Here is a 21,286-nt window from a genome sequence, read left to right on the forward strand (position 1 = left end):
GTAGACAGTGGCGTATCTAGGGTGTGGCAGCCATGGCCCGAGCCATGGGCGCCGTTTGGACAGGGGCGCAAAAATGGCAAAAAATTTGGATTATAAAATGTTTCATTAAATTAATTTCAAATTGGAAATAATTGAAACTCCTATTTTTCCTCAATAATAACGTAAAAGTATCTCATTCAAACGACAGTTCTTAAAAATTGTCTGTTAACAATCAAAGGGGGTGCATATTCAAATTTTGCAATGTGCGCCATTTTACCTAGATACGCCACTTGTTGTAGAGAATCACAAGTTTCTAATACTAGTAATTTCATCAAATGCAACGCCCGCTTCTTGATTCTTAATACTTCCCATGTCCTCCACCGGTTCTGTGTCAGATGACCTGTATAATGTCCATAAAGTCCCTTTACACTTGTAATTTTGTTATGAAGTCAATTCTCAATAATATTGATATTCAATATATTATATTATATCTTAACCAGGTTTGTTGTTTTTTTAATCAGTAATTGTTTAAGTATTTTTACTTCATTTAAGTGAAAGCCAAAACAATATATGGTATTGATACATTCTCTTTTAATTTAAAAAAAAATTAAGACTTAAAAATTAATTTATAGTGGTAATTTGTTCATTTCAGCCAAATAATCTCGAGTATATTCAAAATTTTGTTATTTTCATTACAAAACAAAAATATTTCTATATCATAGCGCAGGGCTCTCCAAACTGGGGGTACTGACCCCCTGGTAGGTTACAAAAGGGGAATCATTGAGCGTCACCTATCCATTTTCAGACTGTTGTCAAAAGTAGCCACACTTATACTTTCTCCTTTTGCTTCTACCAATCTTTGTAAAAAAATCCTTTTCAACACTGACTCATGTTAAAACTAAATATCCATTAAATTTATAAGATTTTGAACTAGTACTGAGACCCATCATCACCGAAATAGAGCCAAGATTCGATCTTTTGTGCGAGTATTCGCAAGCACATCGGTCTCTGTAAAATGAAACTATATCGTATATGAAACCATAAATTCTTTTTGCACATTTGCAGTTCTATAAATGTTTTATTTGATGCTAATTTTTAAAAATCTAATATAAACTGAAGCACGAAACAATATTTTGGCTGGACATGGGAGCGAATCTAAGCAAAGGTAAGAGTTCATGAAATTTTATCATTATTTTGATTTATGTTGGTCTTTGAATGAATAAAATCTTGCCAACTCCTAGCCCATCTCGATCTCGATAACTGCCCTGTTTTATATTTTGACAATTGACATTTAATAAGGATTGAATTGCTTGGTGGTTCGAAGCATAGTGCTCAGCATGAGAAATGCACTTGCCGCCATAAGGTGGTCACGTAACCAGCTACGACTTCCTCCACTATCCAGTCCATGCATCTGAAAACAAATACCTGGCTAGCTATAATCCCATATCTAACATGGATTGAAAGGCCGTAGTTTGCCATAGCATTAAGCCGTCTTATCGGCTTTTCTCTCTCCCAGGATAAATATGCAAATCCTATCTTATCCTAAAACAGATATGAATTTTTCAAATGCACTAGTCTTTTCCTAGGTGTCTCAAATTATAAATATCAAGTTTCAGATTTTCATATATTAAAATCAATGTAGGACTTCCAACCAGTCAATGAAATTGTTGGCAGTGGCCAGTGGATTTTTTCATTTCTCTAATAAACTTTGCTTAATTTGATTGGTATTTTGCCTATCATGGTGCTGATAATGTAAAGATAGGGTGTCATATTGAAATGACTCAATTATATGTAAACAAGATTCTGGTATGTCAATACTAATATTTTTTGATTGAATTATTTAATTTATACAATTATTTGTCATCATTATTCGTATTTATTTTAAGTTTTAACCCCTCTCCTCTGACCTCCGACATAAATTTAATGGCATCATGTTTATTAAACTGATAATAAAAAACCTATTGCTATTTGTTAACAGAATTAAATGTGGAGGTGAAGGAGCACAACATCGTTGTTACACCAACAAAAAATGTTTCAAAAAGGGGGTACATAATAAAAATTCAAGATGACAAGGACGAAGAGGTGCATTCTAGACCACTAAATCAGGAGCCACTTACATTTGAAGTACAACCGTCAAAAACATATCAAATTATTGTGAGATCAGAAAAAGATACATTGACCCCTATTAAAAAAGTTTTTACAGGTTGGTTATGGTTTTATGCAGTGGTGGGATTCAAATTTTTCGTCAGCCGGTTCTGAAGTCGTTTTTTTTTCAGTAATGCTAACCGGTTCGCCCATCTCATGAAATTCCGTGAGACGGTTCTATAGAACTATAGAACCGGTGCAAACCGGCTGAATCCCACCACTGGTTTTATGCTTTTTTATTGTGTTTTTATATTTAACTCAACCAAACGGTCATAAATGAATGTGTTTTTAAATAGGAGCACAGAATTTTCAGTGGGGGCAGCGGTAATGCTTAAAATGACAAATTCTCATGGTGCAACTTCTGAAACTGTTTCTCTGATTATGCCACTTGTTGGGAAAGGAGTGGATAATGATTTACTTGTTGCATAACATATTTAAACCATGTTGTATACAAGCAATTAAGATATCAAATTAATTGTGTTCAATGTAAATTTATCCTTGGAGGTCTATTTGACATGCTTTGGGGGCCAACCCCTAATCTGGTACATATACTACGGTGTCCGCCATCTTGGTTTACATACTTCTGGAGTACCAAATCATGCTATAACAAATACAATATTTTTTATACACCAGTCGAGCACTCATTAAAGCCAAAAGCTAAAGTTTATGGAGCTAAAATTAAGTATACATGGAATGATGTTGAGAACAAAGAGTTTGAGATAAAAATTTTAGAAGATGACAACTTGACACAGAGTTCCAAACTCAGAAACAATAGTTATGTGACTGAATGGAAACCGGGTGTCAAACATGACTTCAAAGTAAGACTGGTATCTGATGGCTACGATGATATTTGGGAATCAGCTTCAACAGTTCGAAAAGGTTAGTAGTTTCATTCTGAGAAACTAATAAAAAAATCTTCTGACAGTACTTGAGAACATTTTATCTCGAGATAATAAACATCTTTTCATTAATCCAGTGCTTACATACATATAAAGTGTATAAAATGGAAATATCTGAGATTTCTGATTATCAAATGAAATCCTGGCGCTCCAGAAGTATGTGTACCAATACGGAGGTAACTAATTTTGTTGGCCTGCTTTGCATCATGTGAGTGAAGGGACTGAAGCCTTATGGGCAGGGGGCATATTCATTTGGCTAACACAGACAGTCACAGAACTCATAATAGAACTAAAATAAGGAAAATCTGAATAAAGTTATGGCCTAACTCTGACCTGGTACACATACTATGGGAGTCACTGTCATTATCTGACTCAGATTAAGAGTGGTGATTTTTGCTTCATGATTACTTCATCATCATATCGACTTTCCCACCAGGAAGATTAAGTTCTTTCACATAAAATATTTGGTTTATACTTATCCCTGGCTGCTTGTCGGCGGTGTGGCGCATCGTGCTAAGCGTTAGGAATACGCTCGCATCTCTGATTACCCTTCGTGGGATCGCAGGTTCGAATCCCATGTGGTGATGATCATGTGCGAGAGGATTGCTGGACTCCTCGCCCGTAGGGTGGTTCACATAACCGCTGGTCGATTACGGCTTCTTTCACCGTCAAGTCCATGCTTCCGAAAACAAATAACTGGCTAACTAATCCCATACTCGACCTGGACTGGTAACCGGACGAGAGGCCGTGGTTCGCCATATGATTAAGTCGTCTTATCGGCCTTCCTCTTCCCTGGATAAATATGTAAATCCTATCTTATTTAGATAAATTTGATTCCTATTCTTGTCCATATTGTCTGAATTGCCTTGTGTTCATAACAAAACTTCTACATACCATTTTAGATCTACTACATTAAAAAAACAAATGCCACTTTCAATCAAATAACATTCAACAAATATTTATAAATACCATATTCCCTGATGATGATCGCAATCTTTTAAACAAAATTGCAAAACAGCAAATTAAAGTTTTTAACATTCTAGTTGATGCTGGCCTCAAGCCGAAGGTTAAGGAAACTGGTAAGAAGCTGAAGTGCACATGGACATGGGATAAAGATCAAAAAATTGAGTTGAAAATTATTGAACCCGGAGAGCTTGATCAAGTACTCACATGTAGTGGAAATGAATATTCGTTCGATTGGAGCGCATCAACGGAATACAAATTCGAAGTCAGACCAGCTTCGACGTCTGATGATCATAAATACAAGTGGGAATCTACTGACACATTCCGTACCCGTGAGTTAACAATTTTACTTTTAGTTTCAGAAAACTTTAATTTTAATTTAAAAACTGTTAGGTTATATTGACAACAGTCATGTCTAGCCCGGGGGTTTTCAACCTTTTATGACTCGTGGCCCTCTTCTGGGGAATTTTAGCACTCATTGCCCCCTGTTTATCATTCCAGCAATATTTATAGTGTTAATATAATTGGTAGATTCCAAATCACAGTATATTCAAACAATTCCTGCTCAACAAATGAAAAACGTTCTGTGAAATGACCTTATCAAGCAATAAAGCTAGAAGAACAGAGTTTACTTGTAAATGGAAAAGTGAAATCAGTTTTGTTTGCACCTTCAGCTGCTCTGTGGCCCCCTTGGTGGGTCACGGGCCCTCCCATTCGGGAACCACTGGTCTAAGCGATATTAGTCCTATGAGATCCAAAATACCGCTGTTAAATAGGTGTGGTTCAAGGATTCAATTGATCAAATCGAGTGTTTTATGGAATATTTAATATTTTCTCAAAGAAATTCTAATGTACCGTATTTATTCGCAAATACGCCGAGTTTAAAACTCAAAAAAAAAGTTGCCCAACTAAGGGACCGTCTTATGCGCGCATAACTCTGATAGCACCAAAAAATCGGCTCATTCGCGCATCGAGACTTTGATCACGCAACGAAATGATATAATGCTGACTTGCCGGTAATTGCAACAGCTACAGACCATGCTTAATTCTCACGATAAAGAGCGTGCACGCACACACCACACACGCGATCGCTTGTCTAGGTGTGATTGTCTGATCATAAACGTGACCGCTTGTATTTGATTAAATTTAATTGTATCTTTTGCATAAGAGCAACAGCATTGATCTATCAGCCGTCTCGTGGTCAAAACGTTATCATTTGTGCACAAGTAAGAATCAGGTAGAATATTACTCACAGCATTAATTCTTAACAATAAAACTGTAATTTCAATCATTTTGAACAACCATTTACGGTAACTGATGAATAGGATGTGATAAATACTGTGCTGTATGTCCATGGGTTAGGCAACAGCTGTGTTTTCCGTTTTTTCCTGAATCAGCAAAACGGAAGGGTCATAAATCAATCACTTTATTTCGTGGTAGCCGTTTTCTTTCTGAAGTGCCGTTATCGGGCAGGGAGTGCTTCATTGCACCGGCCACATTTTTGTTTTTAGGATTAAGACAAATAACGGTGACCGTACATTTGAACCCACGTACATTTGAACCCATGTGTATATCCACGGGTTCAATCAATATGCGGGTGCTAAAACCCATGGGTTAGGGTTAGTATGGGTTCAACTATCCGAAAAACAAAAAAAATTCCATAGGTACAATAGCATACAGGTGCAATTGTCATGGGTTCAAATGTAATGGAACCCAAATAACAGCTGGTATACAAAGTCAATTAAATAATCGGCAGACACTTTGGCATACATTATAAAATATATCAGCCCATATATGAAGATCACACAAATCATGTTTGAGAAGACTTGCGAAAAATAACCAAATTTATTGCCGTGTCCGCTCAGGATATCTCGACTACCTTAATGTAAAATAATGATTGTAAAATATTTTCAATCAAAAATGTCCTCATGTTATACGTTTGGTACTTCAAGTCGGCGCTGATTTAATTCCTTTCATGTTGGCAGTAATTTAGTTGTACCGAAAAGTGCTGTCTTCCATTACCATAAAACAGAAAATATAATAATCGAAAATTGTTCTAATCAAAATGTGGACAGCGGCGCTAGAATGTGTGTGCCATATACAAGAAGGTAGCGAATCGCGATATTTGAATTTTGAATTGAACATCATTGACTGTAATAGATGCGTGCGCCGTGTTACGATTTGTGGAAACGGCGTATATGCGAATTTTTATAAATTCACTATTTCGAAGCTGTTATTAGGGAGTCGGCTTATCCGCGTGATAGGCGTATAGTCGAGAAAATACGGTATGTCATTTACTTCAGAGTAACTACTGGTTTGCAATTTCAGCTGAAAAATATAGCAGGGGGTCAAAACTTAAACTAATAGGATATTAACTTTTATACCCAGTTGCCTATTTTACAGGTCCACAGTTGAAACTTAACATGTATAACTGATAAGGCAACTTTTCCATGAAATAACAGTCCACAATTACCGCTTCTTAATTACCGATATTTAACACGAGTATATCGGTTGGAAACCGAAGACTTATCGATCGATAGTTAGGGGATCCCCCAAAACAGAAACTGCAGTTTCGATTCATCCGCTCTTGTAACTTGCGCACTGCGCATCGCACACACACACTCGGCGGGTTTCAAAATTCTCTCGCTTCACAAAAATCTAGATCACTATATCAATAATTGATTGATAACTCGCTAATTATACGACATAATTCGCCTAAAATCAATAGGCTTCTGGTCCGAGATAAGATGAATGCACATGCAAAATCGGGAGCAGATTCTATCTCGCTTTCGTGAGATATCCCGTGCATCTAACAGACAGACACACAGACATACATACATACAGACAAATACCTATCAATATACTTACCGATCTTAAGATCGATAAGTAACAATACATTAATTGGACTAGTGCAGTGGTTGTCAACCTTTTTTATGTTGTGGCCCACTCTCGTTGCACAAGAAATTGCCCAATATTAACGTTCTCATGTGAAGGAAAAACTACAAGAAAAACAAAAAAATCTTTTTGCAAAGGTGGATATTTTCACTTGAATAATTACATTAAAAAAAATTACTATATAGTATAAAAATGTCATTAATTTCTAATACAATCTAATTTATCTAAATAAGATAGGATTTACATATTTATCCCGAGGGAGAGAAAAGCTGATAAGATGGCTTATTCATATGGGGAACCACGGCCTCTCGTCCGGTTACTATTCCAAGTCGGGCATGGGATTAGTTATATTGTTTGTTTTCGGAGGCATGGACTTAGTGGTGGAGGAAGCCATTACCGATCAGCGGTTACGTGAACCACCCAATGACGGCGAAGAGTCCAGCAATCCTCTTGCACATAACCATCCCTGAATGGGATTCGAACCTGCAAACCCGCGCAGGTACGGTGGCGAGCGTATTCCTAACGCTTAGCCCGTTGAGCCACACCGCCGCGCCTTTATCAATTAATTACTCTAGCAATTTTTAATAGATTTGTGGCCCACCTGGAAATGTTTCATTGGCCCCGCTGTGGGCCGTGACCCACTGGTTGAGAACCGGCAGACTAGTATTTCCATACCTTTTTCAATACATTCCTCTTTGTTCCAACTTTTAATCTCTTTATTCCTTCCTCACCATGCATGAAACGGTTCTCATAATTTGCTCATCTTCAGTGCATATTGTATCATTTCTTTTGGTAATGAAGCAACTTGAGCATACCATGAGCAATTTAAAATTAAATTTTTGGCACGCCCGAAGTGTGTGCACCAAAATGGCGCACAATCTGAACCCTAACCTGGTACACATACTATGTTCAGGTTGTGCTCCATCTTGGTGCAATAGAAAAATAGATAGAGAATTTTATGGTTTCATTAATAGCATTGAGAAAACAACATTTATTAGGAAGAATATTGTTCACTTTAATGCAGACTTTACCCCCTAACTATCTTTAAACCCTTTGTGCCATTGTTCTATTTTTTGAATAATTTCTTTCAGGTTCACATGAAATTGCCGGCGTTAAACTGAAGCAATATAATGGAATAGATATAGATTGGAGATCCCAGGGACCAAACACAAAATTTGATGTGAAACTACAAAACAAGAAAGAAAGAATTATTGATGAGAATTTCGACATGAAGGAAGCTCATTATTTGCATGATGCTGAAGGGCTGTGTCCTGGAGAAACATACAAGTATAGTATCTCCGCAAAAAGTTTTTCGATTCATCAAAGTCCATTGTTCACGGACGATTTTGAATACAGTAAGTATTGTAGGATAGATTTACATATTTATCCCGAGAGAGGAAAGCCGCTAAGACGGTGTAACCGTATGGCGAACCACGGCCTCTCGTCGGGAACCACTCTACAGCGGCGAGGAGTCCAGCAATCCTCTTGCATGCGCATAACCATCCCTACTTGGGATTCCAACCTGCGAACCAACGTAGAGTAATCAGATAATCAATCATACTTAGGGATGGGCAATATAGAATACCGAATCCGAAGGATCCGAATCCCAAAGTATTCGAATCAAACAGGATCCAATAACAGGATTCGGTTTCCTCCTCTCCGACGCCATGGGTCAATTTTGTATTTTGGGTTTCTAATTTATCAATTACGACATGCGTCTACTCGCGGAGAACCCGTAAAATGGTTAAACATCAAACACTGTAATCTCAGTCGGCATATTCAAGACAAGAAGTAGGCGAAGTACACCTTACGGCGAGGACTCATTATTGCACTATTTTTGTGTTTTCTTGCTTTGCTATCTAGCTAGCGTATAATATTTATTTGTAGTGCTCGCTGGTACAAATAGATAATGATATGTAACGATAATCATAGAAAATGAATTCGTCTTTAGATGTTATTACCCAATAACTAAGTACGAAATCACGTTTACGAAAACTTGGTTTTACGAGTCTTACTCAATGGAGGCAAAAAATATTGTAATTTTCCTAAATTTTATTGTCCTGGGAAATGCCTGTTTAGTATCACACATAATCCAATGTTCAGGACATTTCCAAATAAATAATACATTTACAATTTTTCTAAATTCTAGAATATTCTAGAATAGTAAATTATTCTAGATTGCCCATCCCTAATCATACTACGTATGAACTTAAAGCAAAGCCACTGTTTCTGGCTCTTGACGTTTTTTGCTCTTGACCGCGACTAGCTAACTTAAAAATGCTCCTTTTAAAAAAAAAAAAGACAACATATATTCGGATATGCGATATTTTTGATACATAATTTGACAAATTTCTGAATGCAGATCTTCTGCTTGTTAATGAATCATTTTTTTTGGTTATTTTTATCTGTACAAAATAGTGTAAAACTTTGTAAAAATTAAAAATTCGGCGCTTCTGTAGTATGTGAACCAGTATGGCGGACACCGGAGCATAGTATGTGTGCCAGGTTGGGGTTGGAGCATAGTTTTATTCTAATTTTTTATATTTTAGTTATATTACGAGTTCCGGGCCTATTCAAGTGACTCCCGTAGTATTTCTACCTGAAAGTATGGCCTAAAGCAGGGGCCACCAACCTTTTTAAAGCAGCGGGCTACTTTCTGGGTGCCGACTAAGCTAAGAGCGCTCTTCTGAAAAGCCAATTTGATATTAATGGTATTTAGCCAAGGAGACACTGATACTGTTAATTATTCATGAAACTATCAAAAGTAGTTGTGCTATCAAATGTTATATTCTACCAACACATCTAACAAATCTTGAATATCATATTTTCATCCAAGACCAAATCTGGTGTATTCCTCCTCAGTACGTGGGACACCTGGTATTGCATGTTCTCCACTCTTGTGTTGTATCTAGTTTGCAACTTGACACCGAAACTCTGAGTGAGTCTTGTTCATACACCACGACACTTTCTGTGTCAACTAGAGCCCTAAAGTGTGACAGGCCCTGATTGGCTATGAGGTGGAGGTCATTTAGCAGTGTTACAATTTTGGGCTCCATCTGTCCCACATCAATGCTGAACGTTGCTCAACAATGCTTGACATGTCCAAGTTCCATTAAAAAAAGTTAGGAATGAACGACAGGCATGGTTCCACCTGACCTAGTGTGTGTGATGTCATAATTGGAATGACATGTGATGTGACATTACCATACCGATGTCACCTATAGAGAAGGTTGACCGTTCCAACAATTAATATATTGTCATTTCCATTTTTCATATAAAGTTTAAACAAGAATAGCAAGAATAAAATTAATAGATGTAGCTTACTGATAAGCGCCGCTATTTCAGGTATTTTAAAACAGACCAGAAGGCCACTCGTATGGTCCCTGCGGGCAACTTAGTGCCTGCAGGCAACGGGTTGATGACCCCTGGCCTAAAGTATGAGTTTACACCAAAAATTCTGTGAAAAATTCTCCGGTTATTCTTTAACACACAGTACATATCTTCTCAAACAAACTATGAATAAGACGATAGCTTAGTTAGTCTGTAAGCCCTACAATACATTAGGATAAGATTGGATTTACATCTTTATCCTGGGGAGAAGGAAGCCGATAAACCGCGCAATCATATGGTGAACCACGGCCTTTCGTCCGGTTACCAATCCAGGTCAGGCACGGGATTAGTTAGCCAGGTATTTGTTTTCGGATGCGTTAACTTTATGGTTACGTGACTACCGTATGGTGGTGAGGAGTCCAGCAGTCCTTTTGCACATGATCATCCCTGCATTGGATTCAAACCTGCGAACCCACTCAGGTTAATCAGAGATGTGTGGCGAGCGTATTTCTAACACTTAACATGATGCGCCATGCCGCCTAGGTGCTAGAAATACACTAGAAGTACATTTTATATAGTTACATTTATTATATACAATGCTCTTTCAAAATATTTGTACTTGCATAAAATTCAATCATATTTGTTAAATGCGTCCGTGGGTTGGAATTTATATGATGATGCAATGGAGACTTCTCACAATATGGCTTGCATATTCCAAACTTGTTGCCAACTTGGAATTAATAGTTGTAGGCTAAGTTTGTTTTTTAATAACCTAAAATCATGAGTCTGATTAAGATATTCTGTGATATCTCTGCCCTGTGATTTCTTTTAGAAACATTTCACAGTTTATTGCCAACATTCAAAGCACTAGTTATCTTTTTTGTTTCATAATTTATAAACTGCGTCTGTGCAGTTTGTTTGATGACCACATGAACCAGAGGCATCTCTAGTCCTATTGTATTTTTATTTATTTTTATTTTCTCTTGTTTAGCTGGAGACCTTCATGTTCGTTACTTTTTCTTTCGCAACGAAGAAAAGATCTTAGTTCTATATCATGTTGACGGTGTGAAGCCTGAAAAAATGGAAGCCAGAATAAAAAAGTTGGAAAACGACGATTTCGAATTACTCGACCAACAACAAAGAACAGTACGACTGAAGGCAGACATGACTCCCCAAACAACATTAAAATGCAAAGGTGGTCCTACAATCATCAAAGCCATCCCAGAAGGGCATCAAATACAGTATAAAGATCTGCAGGCCTGTCATCTTATGGAGAAAGAATTTATCATGAAAGATCCCTCCGTAGAGGGAAAGTATATATTGGAGCATATTATTATGCCAAATGAAATTGCTAGTTTTGAATGGGACTATAAGAAAACAGGTTAGATTTGAAATCGTCAAAGCTGATAAAAAAACATCTTAATGCTCTAGAGCAGGGGTGTGCAACCCGCGATTCGCGGGCCAAATCCGGCCCGCAAGGAAAACTTGTGCGGTCCGCGGAGAAGCGTCACTTTTGAATGGTGTGCGGCCAGTGAAGCAAGTTTTTAGTTAAATCTAGTATGAGCGAGTAATTCCTATTACTTTTCGTTGCAATGCAAATATCTAAGCTTGCGCAAAGCAAACAACGCATGTCATAAGATCCATAACCAAAAGTTTTGTGTTTGCAACTACTAGAAAGCCTATGCTAAATAAAGGTTCAGTCCGCAGTTTAATTCAGTTATTTGTATCTGGCCCTTGTGTATTAAATGTTGCAAACCCCTGCTCTGAAGAAATATGGCTCTACTGGCCAGCATAATAGATTGGATATAAAAATGGAAATATGTTATTAATCCTATTTGTATTGATTTGGGTGGAAATATGAAGAAACCACACGCATGTTATCCTAAATTATTTAATCTGTGAACTCATGCAGTGCATTTGCAGGGATATTCCTTAGGCTTCCCAACCATTGAGACAAAGAGTAACAACCACAGATTCCCGAAGAGCTTCTATATTGAAAGCACCGGAACCTTTCTAGTCCGGCATTGCCTACCCGATTTATTATACCACGAGAAAGATGGGTGACATCTTCTTTTCCAAAATCGGAATCAATATTTTTTTTACGGAGGTCGAGTCAAAAGTCTAGAGTTTAGAGTAAAAGTTGCGTTATATGTCGTAAAATTAAAATTGGTTCAGCGGTTATTGTCTGTCTGACTGTTTGTGCTCAAATTTGAATGAATAAATGAACTGAACATGGTATGTGTACTCGGTTAGGGTTCAGGCTGTGCGTCATCTTGGTATACATACTTCCGGAGCGCCCTGTGAATAATAAGTATTGTCATTTATTTTTAATTAGAATCAAGAACTATTGGAGTGAAGATCATGCTATTCAGAAAAAAAGGACAAGTGGCCGCACTACTTGGCAAGAATTCATGGGATGTAGATCAAACCATAGCAAAATATGTCAAAGAAGGCTACAAAGTTCTTACTTTGACCCCATTGAAGTCAAACCTCTATGTCTCCAGTGAATCTTTGATATACTTAGAAAATGGCGATGTCCAAGTTCAACCGCCCCGTGGCCACACTTTTTCACCCGACCTTCTTCACGGCAATGACCCCATACCTTACACTTTCACCTACCCTATCAGTTATCGATTACCCCAACAGACTTCAAACATGAATTTTATTGTCAAGCAGCGTGACAATCAAAAATGTGTTCACCCATTTCAACTTCTTCCTAACGAAACATCAGGTGGGAAATTATTTTTTGCAGGTTGTTGAATACGGCTTCTTCCCCAGCAAGCCAAATTTGGTGCTCCCTTAGTGTGTGTACCAGGTTAGGGTTAGGCCATAATTTTATTTTGATTTTTCCTATTTTAGTTCTATTGCGAGTTCAGGGACTGTCTGTGTTAACCAAGTGAATATACCCCCTGCCCATAGGTTTCAGTCCCATTATTCAACTTGTTGTAAATTAGGCAAACAAATTAGTTCCCTCCATATTGGTGAACACACTTCTGGAGCGCCTCAAATTCATGTTTTCATAACAATTGTCATACTGTCAAACTAGTCTGGTAACTGAACACTAGTCCACAGTACGCATTTGATGAAGCATTTACATTTGCTTTTATCATCTAATGAGAATTTTTTGCTTCTGTATAATGTATTCAAGCTGAATAAGTTGACATTACATGTTATAGATTCCAACCTCATAATAAATAAGTTACGATAAAACATCCGTCTTGTAAGTCGTAACCAGTGATGAAATTCAGGGGGTTTGCATGGAATTGTGAATTTATTCATTATAAATTATTCATAAATATCATTCAAAATGATGACCAATTCTTTTCACAAATTACAGGCTACTCTTCATGTGATTCAGAATATGAATCAGGCATTAGTTCACTACCCGACACTTCATCTAAAAAATGGAAAAAGCATAGCAAAAGATATGAAGGTAAGCAATCATCCTATTTCTAAGTTTTAGGGATATAAATGCATTTGATTGAATACTGAAGTTATCCCAGCGATCTAAACTCACAGCGGTGGTTAGCAAATTCACTATCCCTAATTATTTGCCACTAAGCTGTTTTCCTGACAATGTTGAATGAAAAAACTTTAATTTTGTATAATAAATATTTACTGATGCCTCCATTGTTTTAACTAGTAGACTCCCATGTAGCTCATATCACATGCAACTCTCTCATCAATAAGCTGCTTCCTTTTTAACTTTCTATATTTTTCACCAGCGAATTGATTACACATGATTTGTATTCTCTTTTTGATACACCCATTTTGTTATAAAAATGTACTTAATTCATCAAATATTTCCTCTACCATCAAGTCCATGCATCTGGAACAAATAACTAACTAATCCCATACCCGGCATAAACTGGTAACCGAATGAGAAGGTTTATGATTAAGCTTTCCACCCCCCCAGGATAAATATGTAAATCTTATCTTTTTTGCTTTCCATGACTACTTCATTCTAAGTTTACCCCTCAATGAGATTGTCTCTGATTTCTGTGATTTAACAAGTAGGTATTCCTATTTTTTAGGTGAGCATGGACCAGTAGATGGTGTTGGATTATGCAACTTCGACATGGCATCAACTCCCAGGTCCCCCATAAAAAACCACCAGAGTAGCTCTGATGCCAGAAGTTTTGCGAATTGAAGAAGAATGATCCAATGTATAACCCTAATTCTACATGTCAATTACATTACAACTCTAAAAAAGCCTAAAAAACATTTGACTAAAACTCCAGAATCTGACCTCAGAACTTCTGTTTCAAAGCTGATTTTGGAGCAGGTTATTTTCATGTATACCTCAAATTTTGGCACTCCCGAAGTATGTGTACCAATAAAGGAGAATAAATATGTGTACCAGTATGTGATGACAGACAACCTGAACCCTAACCTGGTACAAATACTGTATTCAGGTTGTGCGCCATCTTGGTACACATACTTCAGGAGCACCCAGATTTTCAATAATTCCTACATGACAATTTCGAAGTTTTCCTTTTATGAGATATCATAGCCTCTGAAAACGGAGCAAGGGTTTTATCGCTGAATTGTAATTTCTGCTTATGACCTCATTTTCAATTTTTTTTTGTTTTACCCATTACAGTGTTTGTAGCTCAAAGCTTCTTGCCCTCATAGTATTATATGCAAAACAGAATATTTATAATTTTCAGCGCCAACAATAAAAGAAGATTCAAATCTTTATGAGCGCGCAGCCACTTATATGCAGAAAACTACTAAATTTTTAATTTCTGGTTTATCACAGCCTGCCCAATTAAATATAACCTTTGTGTGATAAGGCAGTTGATTCCAAAAGATCAAGATAGGATTCAAATATTTATCCTGGGGGAGGAAAAAGCCACTAAGACGACTTAATCTCATATGGCGAACCACGGCCTCTCGTCCGGTTACCATTCCATGTCGTGTATGGGATTAGTTAGTTATTTGTTCCAGATGCATGGAATTTATGATGGAGGAAGCCGTAACTGACCAGTGGTTACCTGAACCACCCTACGGCAAGTCCAGCAATCCTCTCGCACATAGTCATCCCCCACGAGATGTCCAGTGATGTTCCATGTCTAGTGATGCACCTAAATGCTTTTGAGAATATCATATGATTTTAAAGAGTAGTCCGGTGAAACCAAACTTTTGCATTTATTTGAGCGTATGTATCCCTTGTTAGTAAATGGAATAAATGTAATTTCAATTTTAAATGTAAGTTGTGCCTTTTTGATGATTTACATTTTTGTTTTAGTTTCTGTGTTTCCTTTTGAATTAACATATTATCTTTAAAATATCCCTTAACAAACAATTTTCAGCGATCCAGAAGTGTGTGTACCAATATGGAGGTAACTAATTTTTTTTTTTCCTACTTTACATCAAGTTGTGTAAAGGGACAGGATCCTATTGGCAGGGGGTATATTCAGTTGGCTAACACATACAGTCCCCGAACTCGTAATAGAACTAAAATAAGGAAAATCATTGCAAACTTATTACCCAACCCTATCCTGGTACACACACTACAGGAGTACCCAATTTTCAATTACCATGACTTTCTAGTTTAATTTGATTAGATTTCATGATGCAAATTTTAAACCAATTAGTCTCTTTTGACTTGCAGCACATGAGCACCACCTAGTGTTGGCAAAATAAAAGTGTTCTCATGCTCCTTCCAAAAATAAAAAAAATAAAACTTTCAAAGATCTAGCTAAGAATGAATGAACTTAATCAATCATTTAAGAAGCTGCAGTGAAACTAAGCGTTTTCCAAAATCTTTGATGTCTCCATCCTGAACAACACACAGGATTAGCGACCATTGGTGCTATAATGCCCAGATTTCTTTTTGAAAAATGATATTTAATTTTTTAAATAGAATCTGCCCAAAACATGACATTAGTCCCCAATTATATGACATTCGGCCATGGATATATGGCATTACATTCTGTGATATTGTGTTCATCTATTGTATTACCATGCTGCATTTTTTGAATATTATACTCTAGTTTCTGACATATTTTCATCAATTTCTTATTTTATCTAATGATTTGTGTGATTTTGTGTGAAGATATACCTATTTATTTTTGTTTGTGAAATCTAAACTAATATAGTCACCTGTATATTTATGAAACATCTTGATCGTAGAATTATTTTACCACTATGCATTCGGTGCTCCAGAAGTGTGTTACCAATATGCAAGTTAGTACTTTTGTTCGCCTACTTTACATTCATCAAGTTGTGTGAAGAGACTGCAACCTATGGGCAGCGGGTATATTTATTTGGCTAACACAGACAGTCGCCAAACTCGTAATAGAACTAAAATAAGAAAAATCTTAATAAAATTATGGCCTAACCCTAACCTGGTACACACACTAAGGGGCGACTATGCATTCTACTAATGGCACTATGCACCTGTGATTAATTTTTACATTTTATCGTATTTTCATTTCTGTAATCAAGTTATGTATTCCAGTTTTATTTTATCGAAAGCTTGATTGCGTTTACGCATTTTTGACAAAATATCATGACAATAGCCTAATCAGATTTAAATTGTGACTCCAAGACTTTGATATCTATGTTTCAGTAGTACAGGACTCTTTTGCTGTTGGGATTAAACTGTGGGGAGGGTGGCCTGCAAAAATTTTTAACACAAGATCTTTAATCAGGTATATTGCGCTATCCTATCATGCACAGAGCATACCATACCTGAAAAAAAAACGACGGACACCCCCTCCCTACTTCTGAAAAAAAAAAAATTCTGTATTTTTTTTCCTTAGCTTGAATAGCTTTTTAGATCCTGAAAACTCTTGAAACCATGTTTTCTGACCTCCAACCAGACCCTCTAGCTCAGGGTTTCCCAAACTGGGGTCTGGGGACCCCTGGGGATTAGTGATGATTGCACAGGGGGTCCGCAACAATTGGTCAATGTTTTGATTTATAATAAAAAAGCTGTTGCATCTTTTGGTTTGGGCGTTTGGCAGTTTTGCCTCCTTTCATCAATTTTCCTATCTACCTAGTCATTATGGAGATTTTGTGTGAAGATCGTTTATTTTTTGTTGTTGAAATCTGAATCATTTATATATATATTACCTTGATTGAAAATCAAATATTATATTTAAGTTTGCTGAAATCATGCTATTGCTATGCAATGGTATGCTATGCTATGGTACTATGCAATCTAAAATCAATCTTTTTGCTTAATGGTTGTTATTTCTTGATTACAAACCAAATATTATGTCTAAGTTTGCCTAAATCATGCTACTACTATTTACTATATTTAAAGTACTGTGCAATATACCCAATCTTTAGATTTTATTGTATTCTTGTTTGTGTAATATGTATAAACAGGGTGTCCATAAAGTACCTTTACAATTTCAACTTTGTTATGTAGTCAGTTCTTAATATATCTTAACCAGGTTTGTTGTTTTTTATTCAGTAATTGTTCAAGTATTTTTACTTCATTTAATACATCTGTGAGAGCCAAAACAATATACGGTATCGATAAATTCCTTTTGTGATTTTAAATTTTTTTAAAACTTTATGGACACCCTATATATATTTGAATTCGTATTGGGGTTACTCATGTGGCCAGGTTTCCACTCAAAATTTTGCTATTTTATTTCAATTTTGGGAATACTTTACTTAAACATATGGGAACACTATTATATGAACTTTGATTTTTGCGTCCATTAATTTTTCTAAAGATTATTTTGATTAATTCCTTGTTGAAATAATAACTTGACAATGCAATAAAGAGATTTGAATCAAGACTCAAATATAGTTTTGGGACAGCCCTAGAATTGTAGATATAGTCATCCCATAAAGCAGTGATTTACAAACTGCGGCCACGCGCCAAATGCAGCACACAACCACTTTTGGGTGGCCCTCAAGCGACTTCATTTTTAATTCAGGAAGACAAAAAAATGTTGTTCATATACTTTTCATCATCTGCACTGTTGTGCGGCATTTGTTTTGTAGTAATTTGCTGAACATGGCTACCCCAAGTTGTAATTAACACAGAAAGAGAAGTCGCACATGCGTCAGGATTTAAAATCTAATGCAATGATTGTTTATAGGAGGAAATTTGTGCAGACTGCGCACTACCGGAAATGTGTATATTCGGCCCAGTAGCACGTAAAGTTTGCTGACCACGAATGCCATAAAGGGCCCGATCTTACCTCTAATACACGCCATTTCACATAGATATGCCATGCTCACCAAGATGGCGCACAACCTGAACATAGTATTGTACCAGGTTAGGGTTCAGGTTGTGCGTCATCTTGGTGCACTTACTTCAGACGCCTTTTTTTTTAGTGTACCATCATCCATTTTCTTCAAATAAACCATTCGAGACAAAGAAAAAAAAGTTTTTGCTTTCCACATTATGATTGATATTGAGTTAAATTAAGAATGTCGTCAATTCAGCGATTAGTCAAGATTTGTAGCAGCTCTAGATAATTGTTTTAGATTGTTTCAACAATATTCAGCTATTCCGTCAAATGGACCAATCAAGACAGGAAAAAGCCCCCAACACACGCGTTTTAATTTTCTTGCCTCTGCTTTACTTTTATGTAGGTTTGTTATATTTGCTATGACCTTCAATTTATTCACTCTCGTGTATAACAACAACAAAATTTGGTGCTCCCGAAGTATGTGCACTAAGATGGCACACAACCTGAACATAGTATGTGTACCAGGTTAGGGTTATCAGATTGTGCGCCATCTTGGTGCACCAGATTTTTTGAGCGCCCAAAATTTTGTTCAACCCCGAATTATTTTTGAAGTTAGGTAAATAAGGGGCGTCGTTATCAGAAACTCGCCTCGGACAGCAGAACAGTTTAGCATACCCCTGTTCTGATGAGTGCTTCTAAAATGTCGTATAGTTGCCTCCCAGACATAAACCGGAAGCATTTGTTTATTTATTATATTGTAGCAAATGTAGAATGTTCACTATCAATTTTATTTTCGGCGCTCGAAGTACGTGTACCAAGATGACACACAACCTAAAGCCTCAACTCAAAAAGGTTGAGGTATGTAAATGGTAGTGTGATCAAATCATGGGTGTAGCCAGTAAATTCCGAAGCGTGGAATTTCTAATTGCCACATTAGACCGTAACAGTTAGCGGTTAACTCTTTTGAAATTCAGTCATTGGGAGTCAAAAGTGCGTTATAATTGTTCAACATGGGATACATTTCTTGGCATAGGGATAAACAATTTATTCTGCGACGCTTATTCACGTCTCTCGTTCCGAACGAGCGGTCAATGGTGTCTAACGGTATGTGAGAAGCTACTATTACTTGAAAGAACAGTCAGGCCAAACGCTTTTACGGCTGAGCCATCGTCCCCAGTTTGGGAACCCCGGGTGGGCAAACTACGGGCATGCGGGCCAAACCCGGCTCGTTAAGTAATTCAATCTGGCAGGCCTGATGCTGACACAACCAAACTAAAACCAAGTTTTGATGTTTTAGCTAAAAATAGCTCAAGAAATTGTCGAGATTGCGATTACATTAGATTTGGCACGAGCATTTGCATTTGCAACACTGTAAATATTGTGCATAAAATGTAACATTCTACATCACACTTATATGGCCCGCCAGTCTAGAATGGGCGAAATTTTTGGCCCCTGGTTCAAAAACCTTGCCCACCTTCGCCTTAGATTAAACAATTAATTGAAGTTAACAATGTTAAAGACAGTTTAATGGATGAACGAGAATATCGAGGCGCAGTTCTTACTACTTCATGGCAGCTCCTGCCACGAACGAACCGCGGCAGCTCTTGCCATTGTTTTATAGCGCTATTCAGTAATCAGTATTAGCGGTATATTCACAAACTAATGTACCAAATTCTAATTGATCATGCGGAATTATATCTACCTAAACCCTAACCCTAACCCCAAATCCATCAAGACTGTATCCATAAGAAAAACGTTCCAACTTGCCCAATATTTGTCACCATAAGGGACAGCCCTGTCCTTACGACCCACCTGCCGCGGTTACGGCAGCAAAATTTTACCTGCCATTGGTTTTCAATTTGCTGCCGCGGTAACGGCAGCTCGACATTGGTTTGTGGCAGCTAAAAAGTCAGTCGCCATAGGTTTGGCCGTAGCGGCCATGGTATGGAAATACCGCCATGGTTTTGCGGCAGCTGCAGACGCCATAGAATACTTAAAACTGCACTTGAGAATATCGGTCAGAGACCGAAGATTTATCGATATAGTGACTCCATAGTGACACCGTGTGTCCCATCACTAATTAATCAATAACTCACTGATTATACGACATAATTCATCCAAAATCAACAGGCTTCTGGTCCGAGATATGATGAATGCACATGCAAAATTTGGAGCAGATTCATCTTTGCTTTCGTGAGATATCGCGTGTATCTAACAGACAGACAAACAAACAAACAAATACTTATCAACATACTTACCGATCAAGATCGTGAAGAAATAATACATCACGATTTGGATACCCAGTGTTACCATTCACCTAAATTTTCAAAGTTAGTTCTATTGAAGTTTCATAAGCATATATTTTTTCATTGAGCGTCAAACCGTGATTTGCGTTGTGCGGTTAAAAGTTTATTAAAAGAAATTTAGTTAGTTGCGAGGCTGCCCATCGTTAGCTGTGTTACGAGAACTTCCTATTTACCTAGATTTGAAAGTTATTTTTATTGTTTTTTCAAAAGCATATATTTTTTCATCGAGCGGTCATAAACGTGATTTGCGTTGCCTTGGTTAACGCTTTAGAGTTTAGTTAGTTGCGAGACTGCCACAGCGTTGGATGTGCTACGAGAGCTCCCGCTTGAGAGTGTGCAGTGCGTTGCCATTTTTAAACGGGGATAAACGTATTGATTGATATAGAGTTGAATTTTTGGTTGTGCGACGCTCATTTACGGCTTTCGCGACGAATACGCCCATATAGGCGGTCACTAACATATTACCATATTAAATAGCGACTATTATTTGGGAGAATAGTTAAGTTATTGTGACATCTCAAAAAAGGGCGCTCCAGAAGTATGTGTAATAATATTGAGGTAACTAATTTTGTTCGCCTACGTTACATCAAGTTGTGTAAAGGGA

General features: G+C 37.1%; 1 protein-coding gene across 1 annotated transcript; it reads left to right on the forward strand.

The window, feature by feature from the left end:
• Nucleotides 1-790: 790 nt before the first annotated feature.
• Nucleotides 791-18,430, forward strand: LOC144431432 (uncharacterized). The gene is made up of 9 exons (XM_078119572.1): nucleotides 791-1,144; nucleotides 1,958-2,182; nucleotides 2,758-3,003; nucleotides 4,067-4,318; nucleotides 7,973-8,236; nucleotides 11,203-11,592; nucleotides 12,547-12,942; nucleotides 13,549-13,644; nucleotides 14,246-18,430. Exons 1-9 carry the CDS (start codon nucleotides 1,123-1,125, stop codon nucleotides 14,359-14,361), a joined length of 2,007 nt encoding a protein of 668 aa, XP_077975698.1. The 5' UTR covers nucleotides 791-1,122; the 3' UTR covers nucleotides 14,362-18,430.
• The last annotated feature ends 2,856 nt before the right edge of the window (nucleotides 18,431-21,286 follow it).

This window comes from Styela clava, chromosome 13 (assembly GCF_964204865.1).
Source record: "Styela clava chromosome 13, kaStyClav1.hap1.2, whole genome shotgun sequence".
NCBI lineage: Eukaryota > Metazoa > Chordata > Ascidiacea > Stolidobranchia > Styelidae > Styela > Styela clava.